General features: G+C 35.9%; 1 protein-coding gene across 15 annotated transcripts in view; it reads left to right on the top strand.

Moving 5' to 3' along the window:
* The window catches only part of ADAMTS3 (ADAM metallopeptidase with thrombospondin type 1 motif 3), a 486,980-nt gene that overhangs the window by 339,265 nt on the left and 128,390 nt on the right, over positions 1-19,325 (top strand). For all 15 annotated transcript variants that reach the window (XM_072941169.1, XM_072941192.1, XM_072941176.1 and 12 more), the window contains one exon: positions 10,607-10,763. In XM_072941169.1, coding sequence (XP_072797270.1) covers positions 10,607-10,763 — 157 coding nt within the window. The remainder of the gene's footprint in view (positions 1-10,606; positions 10,764-19,325) is intronic.

Genomic DNA, 19,325 nt, shown 5'->3' with positions numbered 1-19,325 from the left:
CAAATTTATCATGACTGTTGTGGCACGTCTGCACTAGGCACATATACAAGGAGGTGGAGGAGGGCCTAATGTGCATTTTTAGTGTATAGTGAAAGGCGCAAGGACTCCTCGGAAGTTCCTGTTTTGTCCCTCTGTATCTTACTCATGCTCATTCTCTCGTTTTGCTGAATTTGGAACCTAAAGCTCGGTTGGACTAGTTTTTCTTCTCTTCTTTCTTTCCTTTTTAATTCATTGAAAAAAATTTTATTTGCCCTTTTGTTCTTCTCTTATTGGCTACTTTGATTCAGTTTCTTTGTTCTTATTGATATTGTTGGTTTGTTTTGTTTTATGTTTTAAACAACGAGAGGCAATAAATGACAAAAAAACGTGATGTTTTGGTTCACATAAGCCCTCTGCCAAGATTCATGAGGTTATATCTTGGGTATGCATATTTATTAATGTAGATGGAATTCACAGCTACATAAAATCATCACCCAAATTAAAAATAAATGCATTTAATACTTATATTTTATGTTGTACAACATCAATCATTAAGAAATTAGAGGAAAACAAGATTTAGAGTCATGAGCTGTCACATTTTATGCTAAAAATGATAAAAATAATTTAGCCTCAACTTTCTGAGGGCTACTCAGATACTTGTGAAGTATTGAATAATGCTAAACATTGTTAATACACTTAAATCCGATAATTTACACATTTCTAGAGCAATATGCTTTCTTGTTGCAAATTAAACCATAGTGTCTTAGTTTTCCCTTGAAGAATATAGGGCTTGTACTTTAACTCAGCAAGTACCTACCTCCTTCAATATGATAAAGATATAGGGCAGTTTATATGCATTCACACAATAAACTATTGAAAATAGAAGGAAAACATACCCAAGAAAAATTCAGTTTCCAAGGATTCATGGCACAAGATTATCTTAAAGGTAGAATACAAATTGGACTTTTGAGTTTTCTCACAGATATTGGTTAATTATATAATATAAAGTGCTTGTAAAATAAAAATGAACCTGTTTCTCAGGAGAGGCAAAACTGTTCCTATTAATAAATCTGAGAGATTTTTCCCCCCTGATGCTAACATAGCAGACAGAGTATGATATTGAGAGAGGTCCTCAACAGCAAACATACTGTTGTTACACTAACGAGCTTCCTAGGGCTCTTTTTGTGTAATCTTCATCATAGGCTGATGTGCTGGCACTTTCACATAGTTGAATGAAAATAGTCTTATTAGTGGCCCAAATAATGATGGCCTGGCTTAATGGTGAGGCAGGGGCTGGTAACGGAGATTAGAGAAAATAAAGCAATTAAACCAGATGTCTAGAAAATCCTTTAGCCTTCAGTAAATCTTCCTAGAATTTTATTTCTTGCAACCTAGATTTTGATAAGAATCAGGCAGCAGAGGCTTGGAGGTTATGCTGTCTAATAAAGAAACTGAAATGGTGATGTCTAATGTCACTGGTTAAGGTTAGACCCAATTGTTTTAGCAATTAATTGTGTCAAGGTTTATTCAGTCAAATGGCTTTTTTTTTTTTTTAAACTTACGACTCTAGCTCTAACACCTGCCTGACTAGAGGGCCTATTCACTCCCTTCACAGAGAAGATTCTGCAAATACACATTCAGTGTCATCAATTTGGGGGATTATGTTAGATGCTGTTGAGATACAGAAGTCACTCCGAAGGGATCGTTGCTGAATGAAACTCCAGCCAAACCCACATAGAAATACAGAATTTGATCAGATTTATTTTTTAGTTCAGTTGACATCTTACTCAACATCTCTTAATTTCCAGGTAGTAGAACAGTTGACATAAGTAACTGTAATAAAAGATTGACTATGGTAAGTGCCATAGAAATATAGATAAAATGCTGGGAGTCCAAAAAGAGTAAAAATTACTTCTGGCTTTAGAATAAGGGAAGACTTTATGGAAACCAATGGCATGGCTTCAGGGATATTTTAGCTACTTCTCACTCTTCGTAAACTCTATCCAAATGCATTCCAAATAATTAAGCTTCTTTATGTAAATAAAGAAATAATGCTTTTGTTTGACAGATACAGCTTTTGAGTCTGTTCTCCTCATTCCATTTTCTAACACTTCTCACTACGTTGCCTTCTCCTGTGCCTCCTCTCTCGAAATTTTGAGGGTGTCATTGAAATTCTAACCAAAATTCAGGAAAGATATGAAAATCATACTTGTATAATAATATCTGTCCATTCTAATGATAAAATGGAACTAGGCAATGTATTTTATTGACACATTGACAGAATAAATGCTGAAGGAAGCAACACAGTAAAATGACAATTCTCAAAATGTGTTTTTATGAACCTTAGTGAGCTAAGATGGAGTTGTTGTACTGCTGAAGTACAATTATAGTCTTTCTTGAATATTATGTTTTACATTTAATCTCTCTCACATATACACACAACATTAATATAAAATTTTATCAGTGTGTCTTCTAGGTATTTAAAACTAAACTAAATTTAATTAAACTAGCTTAATTCAAACTTAAACTAGAAATTTGAAACTTATTATTGCTTTTCTATGGTATGACCTAGTATAAGATTATAATCAATTTGCACAAAATAATGGATATTGAGTTAGCTCAGCTTCAATTATGTATTGCATTATTTGGCACATATTTCTTGGCATTCTAAAAAAAGCTATCTAGCTCTCCTCTCCTTCCTTAATAGATTTGAGAGTCACTGCAGTAAAATGACATTTAAGTGTCACAATTAAAAATAGAATGTTTCCATAGCATAAGATTTTTTAGAATATCTAGCACAGAATTTTCAAGAAAAGGTTAGTAATTTTTGTTGGAATTCTTTTTAAAATGTCTTTTATATGATTTTCATTTTAAACTCAGTTGAACACAAATTAGTCTTTTCTTAGTGACTGCTGTTTGCTATTACAGACATGCAGAGACTGGAGCTTTACATTTGCTGTAGTGCTTTACAGTCTTACAAAGAGCATTTACAGACATTATCTCATCTGAAGCTCCCTGGACCCCACACCCCTTACCCTTGTTGGCCATTTACATTCTGATGAGGATTAGGAAACCATCTAACCTGGTTTATTAGAACTGGGTGTCAAATATAGCTGTGAGGACCCCTCCTAGTGAATAAGGAGGGTGGCCTTTGTAATAGCTGTTTCTATGCTCAGAAGCTATTTGGCTTAATTCTGGTTCTTGGCAGTGTTTAAGTTGAGTGATGTAGCTGGAAGAGTTGCCAGATGAGAGGGGACTTATGCAGCTGGCTTTTTAGCATAGATCATTGTTTTATAAATATCCCCTGAAAACTGATGTCAAAGGGATTGTATGAAGATTTAATTAAAATATAATAAAATGTTTACTACAATGTGCTTAATGCTGTAATACACATAGTAAATATTTAAACAATTAATCTGTGCTAAATCTTGGAAAGTAGTTTGAGAAATACCATAAATAGTTTCTGTATTTTCACATGGGATCATAGAATGGTAAATGTGGAGGGCTTTGTGTCATAAAGGGGAATTTATGAAGTATTGTCTTGATACCATACATCAGTTAAAGAGCATTAAAGATGGATTAGAAATGATTGCATCTGTTTAAACAGAATCCTTCAGCACCATATGTAATCTTGTGTGTGACGTTTCTAAATATTTCTAAGTTATAATTTAAGAGTTGTAAATTTCTGGAAGTATTATAAATAATAGTAGTACTTAGAATGTCATGGTCTGAGACTTCTTAATTTTATATATATTGGGTTTTATTCCTTTCAGTCACTCCGTTATATACTGTGAAATAAAACTACAGGGCTTGAAGGCAGGAGTGTGAGTTATTTAATATAATAAATAAAAATGCATGATCTTTGAGCTTCCAAAAATATTCATTGAATGCATGACTATCTAAATGAATATATTAGTGAATAAAAGAAACTTCACTACTTAACTGTTGGTACTGATGATTTTTTACATGGGACAGTCTCATCTAAAAGCATGAGTGCCTTTTTCTTCCTTTTAACTGAAGTGTAGTTGGTTTACAATATTGTGTTAGTTTCAGCTGTACAGCAAAGTGATTCAGTTATATATATATATATATATATATATGTATTTTAAATTGCATTCCATTATTGGTTATTATGAGATATTGAATATATTTCATTGTACAGTACAGTAAATCCTTGTTGCTTATCTATTTTATGTATAGTAGTTTGTGTCTGTTAATCCCATTCTCCTAATTTGTCCCTTCTTCTGTTCCTCTCCCCTTTTGGTAACCGTAGTTTGTTTTCTAAGTCTGTGAGGCTGTTTCTGTTTTGTATATAGATTCATTTGTCTTATTTTTCATATAAGTTGATATCATACAGTATTTGTCTTTCTCTGTCTGACTTACTTCACTAAGCATAATATTCTCCAGGTCCATCCATGTTGCTGCAAATGACAGTATTTCATTCTTTTTTATGGCTGAGTAATATGCTATTGTATACATATAGCCCATCTTCTTAAGCCAATTTCCTGTTGTTGGGCATTTGGATTGTAAAAAAACGCAATTACTTTAAAAAATAGTCACTCCATTTTTGGTAGCGACTGAGGGCAATATAGTGTGGTGGGAAGAGCAGCAGAAGAATCTACCTACAACGGCTCTGATAGTCTAGGGTCTGGAATATATTTGGCTTTACCACTTGCTCTTTCCACTGCCTCTTCAGCCCTGCTACTCTAATTAGACTCTGTGTGTGTCTGGTTACCTCTCGCAGTCTTCGCTCTATGTGTCTTCTTCACTGCAGTCACTTTTATTTTGATGAAACTCTTTCCTATTTAGATGCCCATGACGTTCTACTCTGTTTTCCTCCCGTCTCCCTGGCCATTCCTTTTCAGTTTCCTTCTAAGATGTTTCGTTTTCACTTGTCCATTTCTTACATTAATTTCCTCATCTACCCTTCCTCAAATATTAGGCACCTAGTTTGAGCCAAAAACTGTCTGGACCCTGGGATACAGCAGTGAGTTTGACAAAGTCTATGCTTGATGAAGTTTATGTTCCAAAAGGGTGACAGACAATCACATAGGTGATGCCTTGAAGTAAAAAAGGCTGGGATAGAGAGGGAAGGGGAGGCTAATTTATGTAAGTGGGGGTAGTGCCATTGGGCCAGGGACCATGTGGCTCCTGCAGAAAGAGCAAGGTATAAAGTATTAGGAGAAGCCAGAAAAACAGTGTCAAGCCATGCAGGGCCTTGAGGGCCATGGTCTTCAGTTCAGATCTTAGGAATTTCCTATGTAGTAATAGCCTAAGATTCTGGAAGCATTTCTCAAGATCCTCTGTAGGCTCTTCCTCAAATCTCTGTGTGAATTTTTTTTTCTGTATTTTATTTTTTTCAAGAATTTTAGCTATTGCCTCTGAGAAGACACATTGTGGCTGTGGCAGTTTTCCTGAATAACAATTCTGCATTTCTCCACTGCGTGTTGGGCATTTTCACCACCACCTCAAGTGAACATGCTTAAAACTAAACTAATCTTCTCTCTGCCTTTCTAATCAGCTTTCCATTTTAACTTTTCTGTTTCTGTGAATGAAAGTATTCGTTTCCTAGTCACTCAACTTCAAAATTTAGGGCTGATCTTGGATCGCACCTTCCTCTCTTCCTTTTTCTTTTCTTCTCATTTTGTCATTCAGCAAATATTTATTGAGCATCTAAGTTTGTGCCAGGCACTGTTTTAGTCACTTGGGATACACAGTGAACAGAGTAGACTAAAAGTAATTCCTGACCATCCCTATTCCCAGGAGACTGTTGGGACGTTGACAGTGAACAATGGACATGATAAATGGTTATGTTGGCTAGTGTGTTACAAAGCAGTGTGTACAATGGGAAGGATGGAGCAGAGCGAGAGGGCTTGGAGGTGCTGGGTGGGAAAACAGGTGCGTAGTCAGGGTGTGCGTCATGGGAAGTTAGGCAAGGACCAGAGGATATGAAAGAGTAAGGCATGTGGAATTCTGAGGAAGAAGATCCCACGAAAGGAAAGTGCAAGTGGAAAGTGCCTTTCTGGTTCAAAGGCCTTAATAAGGGCACTGTCTGGGGTGTCACGCATCATCGAGGAGCCCACTGTGGCTGAAGTGGAACCAGCAAGGGTGACAGTAAAGAGACGAGGCCCTGGAGGTAGAGGTGCTGAGAGCAGGGGAAGCTGAGTGACCTACCTAAGAACTTTGGTTATTCATCTGCATGGAAGGGGAGCTCTTGGCAGCTTTAAATGTAAGCAGAGAAGCTTATGTTTTAAAAGGCACCAAGTATTTATTTTTGCCTGTTATCACTCTTGAATTCGTTCTTTTTTCTCTTTTTCTCTTGCCATCACGTCCTCTGCTACCTGAACTTTATTTTAGCCTCGTGCTTGCTTATTTTCTGGACTTTCTTCCACTTGGAACATAATCATCAGAGAAATCTTTTAAACACTGCCTTGTTTTAGTCCATCTGGTCAACCATAGTTGTTGCTGCTGGTCTCCATTCTTCATTAAAATTCAGATGCAAGGTGACACAAGTCCTCCATGCCCTTATTTTCCAGAACTTCCCTGTGCACACTCTGCTCTGAATGAATTGGTTACCCACTATCCTCAAGCGTATCTTGGGCTTTTGCACTGGACAGCCTTTGCTCAGGCCTGAGCTGTCTCACGTCTAATGCCTCCTCTCACACCACCAGCGTGGCAGTCCTCCCACCTTTTGAAGATCATCACAGCCTCTAAAAGTGCTTCTCCCTCCACCCCTTACCACTTATTCATGTCATTTTTCATCAAATATGTATTGAAGGCATATTTTATGCAGTGATTGTGCTGGCACTTAAGGAGACAAAGGGGAGTGAAGAGACACTAGTCCTTCTCAGGACCTGACAGTGCCAGGGGGAGACAGAATAATAAAGGTAACATTTAGGTAAGGCAACCTGGGACTTGTGTTAAGGGCCGTGAGAGAAAACACATTGCTCTGAGTCAGAATGATTGTTAAGATGGGCCCTAATTCAGATGGGGGCACCTAATCTATGTGGGAATGAGGAAGTCAGAAGATCATTTCTAAGGAAACGATATATATGCTAAGACCTGGAGAATGAAAAGTTGCCAGCTAGGGGAAGTGTGGCATGGTGGAGAAGGAGCCTTCTAAGCAGAGCCATTGGCATTTCAAAAGCCTGGGGCTGTAAAGAGCTTGGGACTATCAAAAGAAAACCAGAACTGAGCAAAGGCCCAGCAGTCTGGGGTGCAGTAAGTGCAGGGGGAGTGGCGAAGCTTGAGCATGACAGGCAGGGCAGGTGATGCAGGCCTTGAAGTCCATGGTGGAGGGTGTCACTTTAAGTGCAATGGGAAGCAACTGAAGTGTGGTAAGTGACAGAGTGACACCACCTTATTGAGGTTGAGACTGCCATCTGTTCCTCAGAATCCATTTGTCTTTCTCCCCGGGCATACAGCCAGATTCCATTTCCTGGCTGTCTTTGCAGTTGGCTGTGAGCCAGCCATGTGACTGTGCCCTCCCTGTGCAAGTAAGTGGTGGGGGTGGAAACGACCTGGACCAGCTCGTAGAAACCTCCCACGTGGGCTTCCTTGTGCTGTCGTTCCTTCTGACTGGGTGTCCTTGGGATCCCGTTTGGAGATGGCAGAGCCACTATCAGCCTAGACACCTGCATGGCTGTGTGGAGCAGAGCCCTCCCCCAGCTGACTTAGAACCATGCTGAGCTTTTATGTGAGCAAGAAAGATTATTTGAGCTGTTATGTGTTCAGTCCATTTATTACCACATTCTAGTTTTTCGAAAATAGTGTGCTATGTGGAAATGTGAGACTGAACAATAGCAGTGGCCGAAGTGAAATTCCCATAGGGACTAGAGTGATTTCAGTTGAAATAGATTTTAGATAATTTTGGATGGAGAATCAGCAGCTCCTGTGGACTGTTTGCTATGTGTGTTAAGCTTGTGGGGAAAGATGCTCACTTGATTTGATTTTCAACCAACTGCTTGCTTTCTAGACTTCCCATAACATACCTCACTGAATACCTTCAGGCATATATTTCATTTATTTGACTAGATTGCCCTCAACTGGAGGGTAAATGAACCATGTCTTTGAGAATGTTTTATTTTACTGAGATATCTAGTACAGGCTTTAGATAAGGTACTCTTTTCATTAAACTTTGCTTAGATTGATGAATAAGAGGGTAGGCTCTCAGATTTCCTGTCCATGGAGTTATTGGAGGTTATGTGACCCAGCTTTTGTCTTACTGTTGATACTCCCTCAGCCTCGCTTAAATTTCCATTGCCTTCTAAGAAGGAGGATTTGCTGTGTTAAATTTTACCTGTGACCTGGTGGGGAAAGTAACATCATGGGGCCTGGGATTTGAATGTTTGCAATAGAAGATATGTAGAAAAGTTTAATAGCATGTGGGCTAATCCTTACTCCCCTCCCCATGACTTTCAAGTGTCCCCAGTAGCCATTGCCTGTTGCCCAGAGGTTGCTGGCTGCTTTGGTGACCACTGTTTCCACCCAGGGTTAGGCACTCATCTGGGAGAATCATGATCTACGGGCAGTCTCACGACAGTAGGTAAAAGTGTCATCCAGATGAGCAGTGATGAGGTCTGTAACTAAGGAAATGGCAGTGGAAAGAGAAGGATGAAAGAAGAATGCAAGAGACTTTACAGAACACGGTGCCTGAATAGATTTGGGGCAAAGAAAAGACTAGAAAAAAGATGAATACTGATAAACTTCAATATATAAACTTAGATATACAACAGGCCTGTGTTTCCATGATAAAGCCAGTTAACACTGCCTCCCACCAACAGATGGCGTTAGTAATGAGGCTGGACAGTTAAGCCTTGGATGTGGTACTGCTAGTTAACTTGTTATATGTTTGCTGTGTTTATGCTTAGCTTGGGTATGTTTTATGAACATTATTAACCCATTCATGCCTGAGCAGGGCAAATAGGTGATGTTGAAAATTACTGGTAAAAAGAGATATGGAATATGACACTAATGCTAAAGAGATTAAAATGACAATTGAAAAGCATGAGAAAAATGTTGGAAATTTGACCAGATGAAAACACAACTCCAAATACTGGATTTATATGCCTTGGATGTGATACATATTTTCAAAATAATTATAATTTATTGGAGTTGTGTCTGGAAGATCAGCATTACTATGGAATGCCCACTAGCTCAGCGTTCTTTTTAATGAAGGCTAGAAGTTTGTTCAAGAGGGTAGAAACTAAACATTGTGAAGGAGCTGTAGTGGTGTTTCTTTGTAAGACATGATCACATAAGTTCAAGGGCTGTTTGCATATGCACAACATTTAGGTAGGTGTAGAGATGGCACATGGAGACACCATTCCCTGTGAGGCTTACCTAGGGGAAGAAAGGGACAGAGTGTATCTGGTGGGAGAAATCAGATTGAAAATGAGGGGCCAGATTCAAATGCATCACAAAAGCTATAGTTGTAGGCACATTTGCTAAAAACAAGTGCTGTTTGGCAAAACATACCTACCTTCCACGTCTGTGCTGCTTGACACAGAACAGTAGAGCCATTAGACCAATGGTTAGAAGGGGTGGGAATCACTCCCCCTCCCCCGTTGCCTGTGTACTGTGAGAGCCAGTGACCTTATATTTGAAAATATAGAATAAGGGCCTCAGAAGAAAATATGCCTTGGGTGTGATACATATTTTCAAAATAACTACAATTCTACATTAATACATTATTTCTTCAATTCTGTTTTCAAAAAGTGTACTGCTGTTTAAATGAATAGCACATATTAATATATGACCTTTACACTAGGAATATGAGCTATAACTATTTGACTGCAATGTGGACTTGCTACTTAAGGAAGAATAAATTTCAGACAAAACCATCATTTCATTTCTCTTTACCTATAGTACTCAACAGTATAGTTCTGGTGTTTTCTAAATAAACAAAAGATGAAAGAGTCAGAAAAAACACTCAAGAGGTAGAAGGAAGGAATTGAATATAAAATAACATTTTCAATCAAAAGGATGAGGCTTGAGGAGGGAAAAAATATATAAAATCATGAAATTAGATTAATATGGGACAAATGTGAATTCGTTCTTAAAATAAATACATATTAGAAATGTGGGGTTTCCAGTGAAACTTAAGAGACTACTAAAAGACAGAAATAACCTTGTGTACTGAGTGTACCATGGAACTCATTCCTCTTACACTGTAGTGGGATAGCATAGATATGTAGATGAGTTTAAAAAAAATACTTCACCTTCATGGACAGCAGCTCCACAATGGGTTATTATGGGAAATTAGAGTTGTTTCTTGAATTTATGTGCCCCATAATATTTTTAGAGATAAAATACCAAGCAGAACATATAAATGTAGTTCTTTTACAGTCTAATGGAATATATAGATTGTATGATTTTCTTATTCTTACCCTGTATGACATTCTTATTCTATCTTATGTGAATTTTTTATTCCTACCATATATGAATTTCTACTTTATCTGAGTAACTGATATTTAGTAGTCACTTAACCACTTTAAATTTACAACCAAAAGTGGAAAGAAAAACCACCAGCTTTCAAAAACTGTATTCTTGCCACTTAAAAGGGAACTTGTGAGCTAGAGATGATAGGTATTTCTCTTAAAATTAACACATTTTATGCTTTCTTTAGGCTGGAATGATAAAAAGTGATAATGATGAGTATTTCATTGAACCCTTGGAAAGAGGTAAGCAGATGGAAGAAGAAAAAGGAAGGATTCACGTTGTCTACAAGAGATCAGCAGTAGAACGGGCTCCCGTAGACATGTCCCAAGACTTCCACTACAGAGGTAGGCATCTTTGACAAGGCTTAATAATTAACTATGATTTTAAGACACCATGGCAAACACTCTCCCATCAATTAAGAGAATGTGATTGTCATGTGCTCTTCTATAATGTGGAGATAGCGAAAGAAGTTTATATCTATAAATCATGAAATATGGCTTGCCTATTTTAAAATGCATGGAGGACTATGTTATAGGCATTATTTTATTTCAGTGCTTTATTGTATCCCCAAATGTTTGTTACTTATGATCTCTTTTAAAGTTTCACATTAAAACTATCTTTTCTCTAACATGTTAAAATTTGAAAATATTTGTGTCTTTCAGAAGTATCTAAATTATCCATTATCAATATTATTTTAAAACTTTTAAAATGAGATATGGCAAAGAATTATATTTTGTAAGACCAGCATGATAGATACATTTGAAATTAAGAATGCTATTTGTCTATTTTGCAAAGCTTTTTACAATGTAGAAGAGACACATGAGTTGAACGATTCTGTCAAATTTTATTACAAGGTAGGCTGGACTGCTAAAGTCAAGTAAATTATGGCATATTAGATATTCTATTTTGGGGGGTTTTTTTGTTTTAATGAAATCTGAAAGCAACTTGGCATTAGAGATGTTTTTATAAATTGGGTATAGAAGTTCCCTTTATGGAGAAAAAAGGAAATTTGGAAATCTATTTTTTTTTTAAACCAAATCTCAAAAAGTCCATACAGTTGATCTTCGAACAGTGTTGGGGTTGGGGTAACAACCCTCCTTGTAGTAAAAAATCCAAGTATAATCTATAGTCTGCCTCTTAACATACACAGGTCCTCCATATCCGAGGTTCTGTATCCACAGATTCATTTAACCCCGGATTCAACCAACCATGGATCAGCGGATCATGTTTAGCATAGAAAAAATTCATGTATAAATGGACTCGAGCAGTTCAAACCTGTGTTGCTTAATGGTCAACTGTACTTTCTTTTGCCCAGCCAACTTTCTGAATTAAAGGCAATGGAAATTTCCCCTAAGGAAATATCAGGGATACAAATAATCTTCTTAATTTAGTGGCCATCTGTCTTCTAGATTAATGATGTCTTTTGAGAGTTGTTACCTGGTTATTAGTCTAATTTTCAGATGCCACCAGCTTCTCTTACTGTGTTGTACTAACAGGATAGTATAGTTTAAAATAAATTTAAAATTAATATTGCCTGAAAAGTTTTTGAAAAATTTCTGATTTGAAACAACAGGATTATATTAATAGATGCAGAGGTATGAAACATGTGCCTATCCCAGAGGGTCACTGTGGTGTAATAGAATGAAAACACACTTTGCCGTTAGATAGACCGGTGTGAGTAACAGCTTTACAACCTCAAGTTGTTCTGTTACCTTAGATTAGTAGTTAACCTTTTTGAGCCTCCTTTCCTCTATGTGTGATTAGAGAATAAAAATACATTGCACAATTGTAATCAGAATTAGAAATAATATATGTAAATTCCTGAAGGTAGCCCTCAACAATAAAAGGTGCCTAGTTAATGCTAGCTGGTATTATTGTATTATTCATATTAATTATTTTGTGCAAAAGATTTGTATGTTAGGAGTTTTGTTAAAGTTGAATAGTTAGATATTGCCTGCCCTGATGTTGTGAATATATTACCATTAATTCTCATTTATAAATATTTCATGTTTTAAAAATGTCACTCTAAATCAGAAGACTGGTTAGATCAAAGGATAGTAAGATACAGTACTTTTCCTATAGTCTTGATTGTCATGTGTTAATAATATCTAATACCTCTTTTGAGGAAATGGTCAGATGTCTTTTAGGAAAGCATAGCCTGCATGTTATGGAATGGTCTTGGAGGACTGGAAATCAGATCAGTCTCTATGACTGTCCTTCCATTCACTCCACCTGTCCTAGTCTAGTTTCACCAAACTGTACCCTACTGCTCCATTTCAATCTCTGAAAGTATTTCTATAACTATCAGTAGCTTGGTATTAATAGGGGAGAAGATTAATTTTTTCTTGAAATAAGAAAATTGCAAAAACTATTGTTTAATATCTATTATATTTTAGGTGCTAGACTAGGGGAAATAATTTAGAAGTCAAGGTGTATAAATTTAAGAGAATAGGATGGAATTAAGATAATTTGGCACATTACTTTAGGAAATTATTAAAAATATAAATTCCAGTAACATCAATACCAATATACTCAGGTTATATGTGTAATTTTAAAGAATGCAGACTCTGAAGGCTGTTTGAGTTTTTCAACTGCAAATAGGTTACTTTATAGTAAAGGTAGGTCACAACCTAGAGTAATATACTTTGGAAAGGTTTTCAACGGTCATGGGTCAAAGCAAAAGGGGTTCCTTTGTTAACTCTCAGTTACTTTAAAACTTGAACCAAAATGGAACCATTCAGTTCTCTTAGAATATTCCATGTAAACTCTAGTATGAGGTTAACAATTTTTATTTCCTTACTTACGCAGTTCTGATAGAACTGATTTTCTGGTGATATCGATTTACCTCTTTTAGAGAGTCTTAAATTATGACTATGTATTTTAAAAGATTTTAAAAGTGTAAATATCTTCGTAAGGTAGAAAGAGATTCAGATTCAGAACTTGAAGTACCATACAATAACTTTTAGATTCTCCTTTTAACTTCTTGGTTACAGGACTGTGAGCCAAGCTTTTCCAGGGACTAACCATTTTCCAAGTTAAAGTTAAGAATATATTTCTATAATTTATTCCATAATTCTAAAATGTAGAATTCACTAGATCTAGGATTAGAAAGGTACATTGATTTATGAATTAAAACTGCAGTACCATATGAAATAGTGCTTCTTTATTGGGATCAACATAGGTTATTAATTGAGGAGACATGAGGTCTCTCTTCAAAGAATTATAGGAAAAGGAATAAAATACATAAGACTAGACTTTGTTAGAAAGAGAGATATTTGAGAGTCATGGTCTTCATAAATTTCTCTGCCAGAAAGTCATCAGGAGGCGTTTTAACAATAATCAAAGGCACTTATAACCCCACAGTTTCATCAGCAGAGTCCCTGTAAATCAGTGCTCTGCTGTATTTTGTTAGTTGTCACAGTGATTGCCTCATCACATTTCTTGTTTTGTCAGCTTAGCAATTCAGAACTGTCATTCACTTGAGGTCTGTAATTTGTTGCAAGTGCTCTAAATTAAAGCCAATTATGATCCGAACTAGGTGAGATGGAGAGAAGGGCCAAATTGATTGAGACTGATGTAAAACTGACAGGGTTATTTGATGGAGTAGATATTGGTGGGAGAGAGAGAAAGAATAATCAAGGCTGACTCAGATTGCTAATTTGGAAGACTAGAGAATTCGAATATTTCAAATAGGAAGTAGAAATAGTCTTGATGAAAGATGACAAGTGGGTATAATTTTGGATATATTAAGTTAAAAGAGCCAATGGACAGCAAATGAACTAAAGAAATGCATAACATATTTTCATACTCATGTCCCCAAGTCACTGCAAAGAATGTCCTTACATACCTGTCGTGGTAGGGATGTTTAGAGGTTATCTGGGGAATTAGGTGCCAGCTATTGTCTCATGGATGCTTAGAATGTCTCTGCTTGCCTTCTACTCTCTCATTCCCAACTCTGTATCAGTGAGAATCAGAAATTGAACATTGCACAAGTTTGGGAGCCCATGAAATATGTTTGCTACCTATCACTATAGGAGAGAAGGCATTATATCCTTAAAAAAATAAAGTAAAACAAAAATTGTTCTTCTACCGTACTTAAGAACCCTAAGTTAATCCACTTGACTGAATGCAAACATCTATTTTGATTCCTGATCTTTAAGAATATTTAGCTAGGTTTCCAATAAAAGTCACAGCTTTGAACCTGTTGAGATTATGTATTATATAATATAACTCAACAACAATAAAAAAGCCTCAACCATTCCCATATATTGTACAGATTTTCTTTCCTTGACCCTTAGTAGGAAGTTGTATTGTTTTTGAAATGGGGAAACATATTAAATAGCTGTTTAAAAATATATTGAACTTGTAAAATTACAGATACAGTGCTCTGCCATAGAATTACTCTTTTAAGAATAAGACCTAAAGCAGTTTTACATTTGGCAATATAATCTCTTCCAGTGCAGAACTGGCAGGTATTCATAACACATAGCACTGCCAGGTTCTGGCAAAGGAACACCATCCTTTTCATTAAGCAACAAATATAAACTTGGCATGCTTATGATAAAGAAACTTGTCTACTTCGTCATGGGGGAGAATTGAATTTAGTTCTTTTTCTGATTTCTGCGTTGGGAGTATGGAAACCACTTCCATTCTGGCATCTTTAGGTGGGACAAAATTATTTTATATTTTACTGATTTGAAATATTACTTGGTAACAACATAGCTAATAAACTATTAAAGGGTCCTAAAGTTCACCTCCGCTGTTGAATCAGTCATCGATCTAAACTCAGATAAAAACCAAAATATACTTCTGACCATCTCTGAAGAATGTCTACATTATCATCAACAAGAAGTTTGCTTTAGGCAGTCTCTTTTCGGGGCAGGGAGGGGTCTGTGCTTGTATGACATCATGCAGCTTTTCATATTTTTTTATTTAATCCCTAGGCCCTTAGGCTTCTCCCTTCAAATTACAAACTATTCATTCACCAAAAGCTTTGTGTTAAAGTAATTTTTGTAATTACTTCCTACCAGTGGGAAACAAGGAATAGTAAGCCTTTATCTCCTAGCTTCCTTTCAGGATTTTCATTTTCCTGCACGAACCCAAGTGCTTGTGTTGCTGGTGTGGTTGTCATGGTGCTGTGAAGGAGTGTCTTTGTCCCAGGTGGGAAACATGTACAAGTCAGAAATGATTTGGGAGTTGCTCCTGGTTGCCAGGGAATGAAGCCATGAAGCAAAATTAGAATAATGGGAAGACTATTCCTCACGTTATTGACACTAGGAACTTCCTAGGCATAGAGTCCTGCCCTGAATCTGTAGACACATCAGCAGGTAATATAATCCTTTGTATTTGGAAGTTCTCATGACCTATGCCCTAATCAAAGAGAAACATGGGTGGGCATTGTAACCCACAAAAAAAAAATCCGAGAGAGATCAATTTTAGCAGATGTTTTCTTATTAAATGAAGCTTGAAACAGAACATTACTAAATCATTAAGATCTGTCAAATAGCAAAATTCTTCTAGGTGGGTGTTAAATGATAAATGTTTCACAGCAGCGTAGTTTAGTTATGTAATCTAAAGGTCAGCTATTTGTCAAGGCTACTATCATTGGATTCATATGGAAATACCAATCATATTTATGGAATTCCTTTTCAGGTTGGTTTTGTATATTTCATTATCTTGGTATTTATAATAATTATTGACAAAATAAGGCAATTGAAAATTAAATTACTATATAAAATAATCAAGAAGCAGAGTGAAGTGTAAAGACCTTCAGATGTGAAACATAAAGGATAATGATACTTTATTTCCTTTATTAACATGTCTTACTGGGCCTGTTCTATCTCTTCATGGATGGATACAACAAAAGGAGTTTTTATACAGACCAGAATTGAAGTGTTATAGAATGTAACTCCATATTTTTTAATGAAATTTTTTGTGTTTTTTAAATTAAAGTATAGTCAGTTTACAATATTGTGTCAGTTTCTGGTGTACAGCATAATGCTTCAGTCATACATGAATATACATATATTCATTTTCATATTTTTTTCACCATAAGCTTCTACAAGATATCAACTATAGTTCCCTGTGCTAAACAGTATAAACTTGTGTATCTACTTTATATATACCAGTCAGTATCTGCAAATTTTGAACTCCCAATTTATTCCTTCCCACCCCCTTCCCCCTAGCCATAAGTTTGTTTTCTATGTCTGTGAGTCTGTTTCTGTTTTGTAAATAAGTTCATTTGTCTTTTTTTTTTTTAGATTCCACATATGAGTGACATCATATGGTATTTTTCTTTCTCTTTATGGCTTAATTCACTTAGAATAACATTCTCCAGAGCCATCTATGTTGCTACAAATGGCATTATTTTATAATTTTTTTATGTCTGAGTAGTATTCCATTGTATAAATATACCACATCTTCTTTATCCAGTCATCTGTCGACAGACATTTAGATTGTTTCATGTCTTGGCTATTGCAAATAGTGCTGCTGTTAACACTGAGGTGCAGGTATCTTTTTGAATTAAGGTTCCCTCTGGATATATGTCCAGGAGTGGGATTGCTGGATCATATGGTAAGTCTGTTTTTAGTCTTTTGAGGAATCTCCATACTGTTTTCCAAAATAGCTGCACCAAACTACATTCCCACCAACAGTATAGGAGAGTTCCCTTTTCTCCACAGCCTCTCCAGCATTTATTCTTTGTGGACTTTTGAAAGATGGCCATTCTGACTGGTGTGCGGTGATACCTCATTGTAGTTTTAATTTGCATTTCTCTGATAATTAGCGATACTGAGCATTTTTTCATGTGCCTATTGGCCATTTGTATGTCTTGAAGTGCTTATTTAGTTCTTCTGCCTTTTTTTGGATCGGTTTTGCTTTTTTCTTATTAAGTTGTATGAGCTGTTTATATATTCTGGAAATTAAACCCTTGACTGTCTCATCTTTTGCAAATGTTTTCTCCCATTCTGTAGGCTGTTGTTTTGTTTTGCTTATGGTTTCCTTTGCTGTGCAAAAGCTTTTACGTTTAATTAGGTCCCATTTGTTTATTTTTGCTTTTATTTCTATTGCTTGGGTAGACTGCTGTAGGAGAACATTGCTGAGATATTTTTAATGAAGTATTGAATATAGAAATACACAAACTGTATTGGGAATTCAGAGTCATTGGTTAACTATTTAGTTATTGGTACAGCATTAATGGAGAAAGAGAATTGTGAGGTTCCAGATATAATATCTGGGTGATTGAAGTGAAATCAAAAGTAATTAATTTATCTTAGGGTTTAAAGCTAATTTAGATAACTTAGGTAAATGTTGATTCTTTTTTTTAATATATATTTTTATTGAAGTTGAGTCAATTTAGAATGTTGTGTCAATTTCTGCTATACAGCACAATATTTAAGGCATACATGGACATACATATATTTGTTTTCATATTCTTTTTCACCATGAGTTACTATAAGATATTGAAAATAGTTCCTTGTGCTATACAGTATGAACTTGTTGTTTATCTATTTTGTATATTTTCATTAGTATCTGCAGATCTCAAACTCCCAATTTATCCCTTCCCACCCCCTTCCCCTGCAGTAACCATAGGTTTGTTTTCTATGTCTGTGAGTCTGTTTCTGTTTTGTAAATAAGTTCATTTCTATTTGTTTTTAGATTCCACATATGAGTGATATCATATGGTATTTTTCTTTCTTTTTCTGGCTTACTTCACTTAGAATGACATTCTCCAGAGCCATCTATGTTGCTACAAATGGCATTATTTTATAATTTTTTTATGTCTGAGTAGTATTCTATTGTATAAATATACCACATCTTCTTTATCCAGTCATCTGTCAAGGGACACTTAGGCTGTTTCCATGTCTTGGCTATTGTAAATAGTGCTGCTATGAACACTGGGGTGCAAGTATCTTTTTGAATTAAGGTTCCCTCTGGATGTATGCCCGGAAGTGGGATTGCTGGATCATATGGTAAGTCTAGTCTTTTGAGGAATCTCCATACTGTTTTCCAAAATAGCTGCACCAAACTACATTCCCACTAACAGTATAGGAGGGTTCCCTTTTCTCCGCACCCTCTCCAGCATTTATCATTTATGGGCTTTTTAATGATGACCATTCTGACTGGTGTGAGGTGATATTGATTCTTCAATGATTGCCTGCTAGAAGTAACTGTATCAATTACTGACTCATGAAAGAACAGTTCATACCAAGAAAAAACTTTGTTTGTATTTAAAATGTGTTTGCTCTTTCTGAAGATAAAATATATCCTATTATCAAAATATACTCAATGTTTGGTTTTATTCATTCACTGCTTTTGCTTATGAGGGATAGACCCTATTTTTAGTAAAATACTAAGTACATTTTGACTCTGCCCATGCCAAGCATGCCTGTTTAAAAACATTTTAAAGCCTGTGCTTATGTTCTTTACACATGTATCTTATAAACTTCCACATTAATAAGTGGGAAGGAAACATTTGTGTAAGGACTTTATTTCTGGAGGTTAAGTAATCTTTGGCATCATTGTTTCTGTTTTGAGCTAGTATGATTGATACTTTCAAAGAAGATGTTTTCTGTAAAGTTGATTTTATTTGTATTTGTCATTGCTTATTTTCTTTTTCCTGCTAAATCATCGGTGATTAACTTTAAATATAAAATTTATTTATGAGGATCACTGCTATTTGCCTCTGATCATCTTCATTTGGTATTCTGCAAATAAGTATTGCCTGTGTGTGTGTGGGCTCTTGCATCCCTGCAGAGGATTCTGGTGTGTTATTCTCAATCCTCTTTTTTTTTTTTATTGAAGTATAGTCGATTTACAATATGTTGTTCATTTCTGGCTTACAGCATAGTGATTAATTTTCACCTATATATTCTTTTTCATTATAGGCCGTTACAAGGTATTAAATG

The sequence above is a fragment of the Vicugna pacos genome, chromosome 2 (assembly GCF_048564905.1).
Source record: "Vicugna pacos chromosome 2, VicPac4, whole genome shotgun sequence".
Taxonomy (NCBI): Eukaryota; Metazoa; Chordata; class Mammalia; order Artiodactyla; family Camelidae; genus Vicugna; species Vicugna pacos.
Note: the sequence above shows the minus strand (reverse complement) of the source record. Positions and strands in the feature narration are given on the sequence as shown.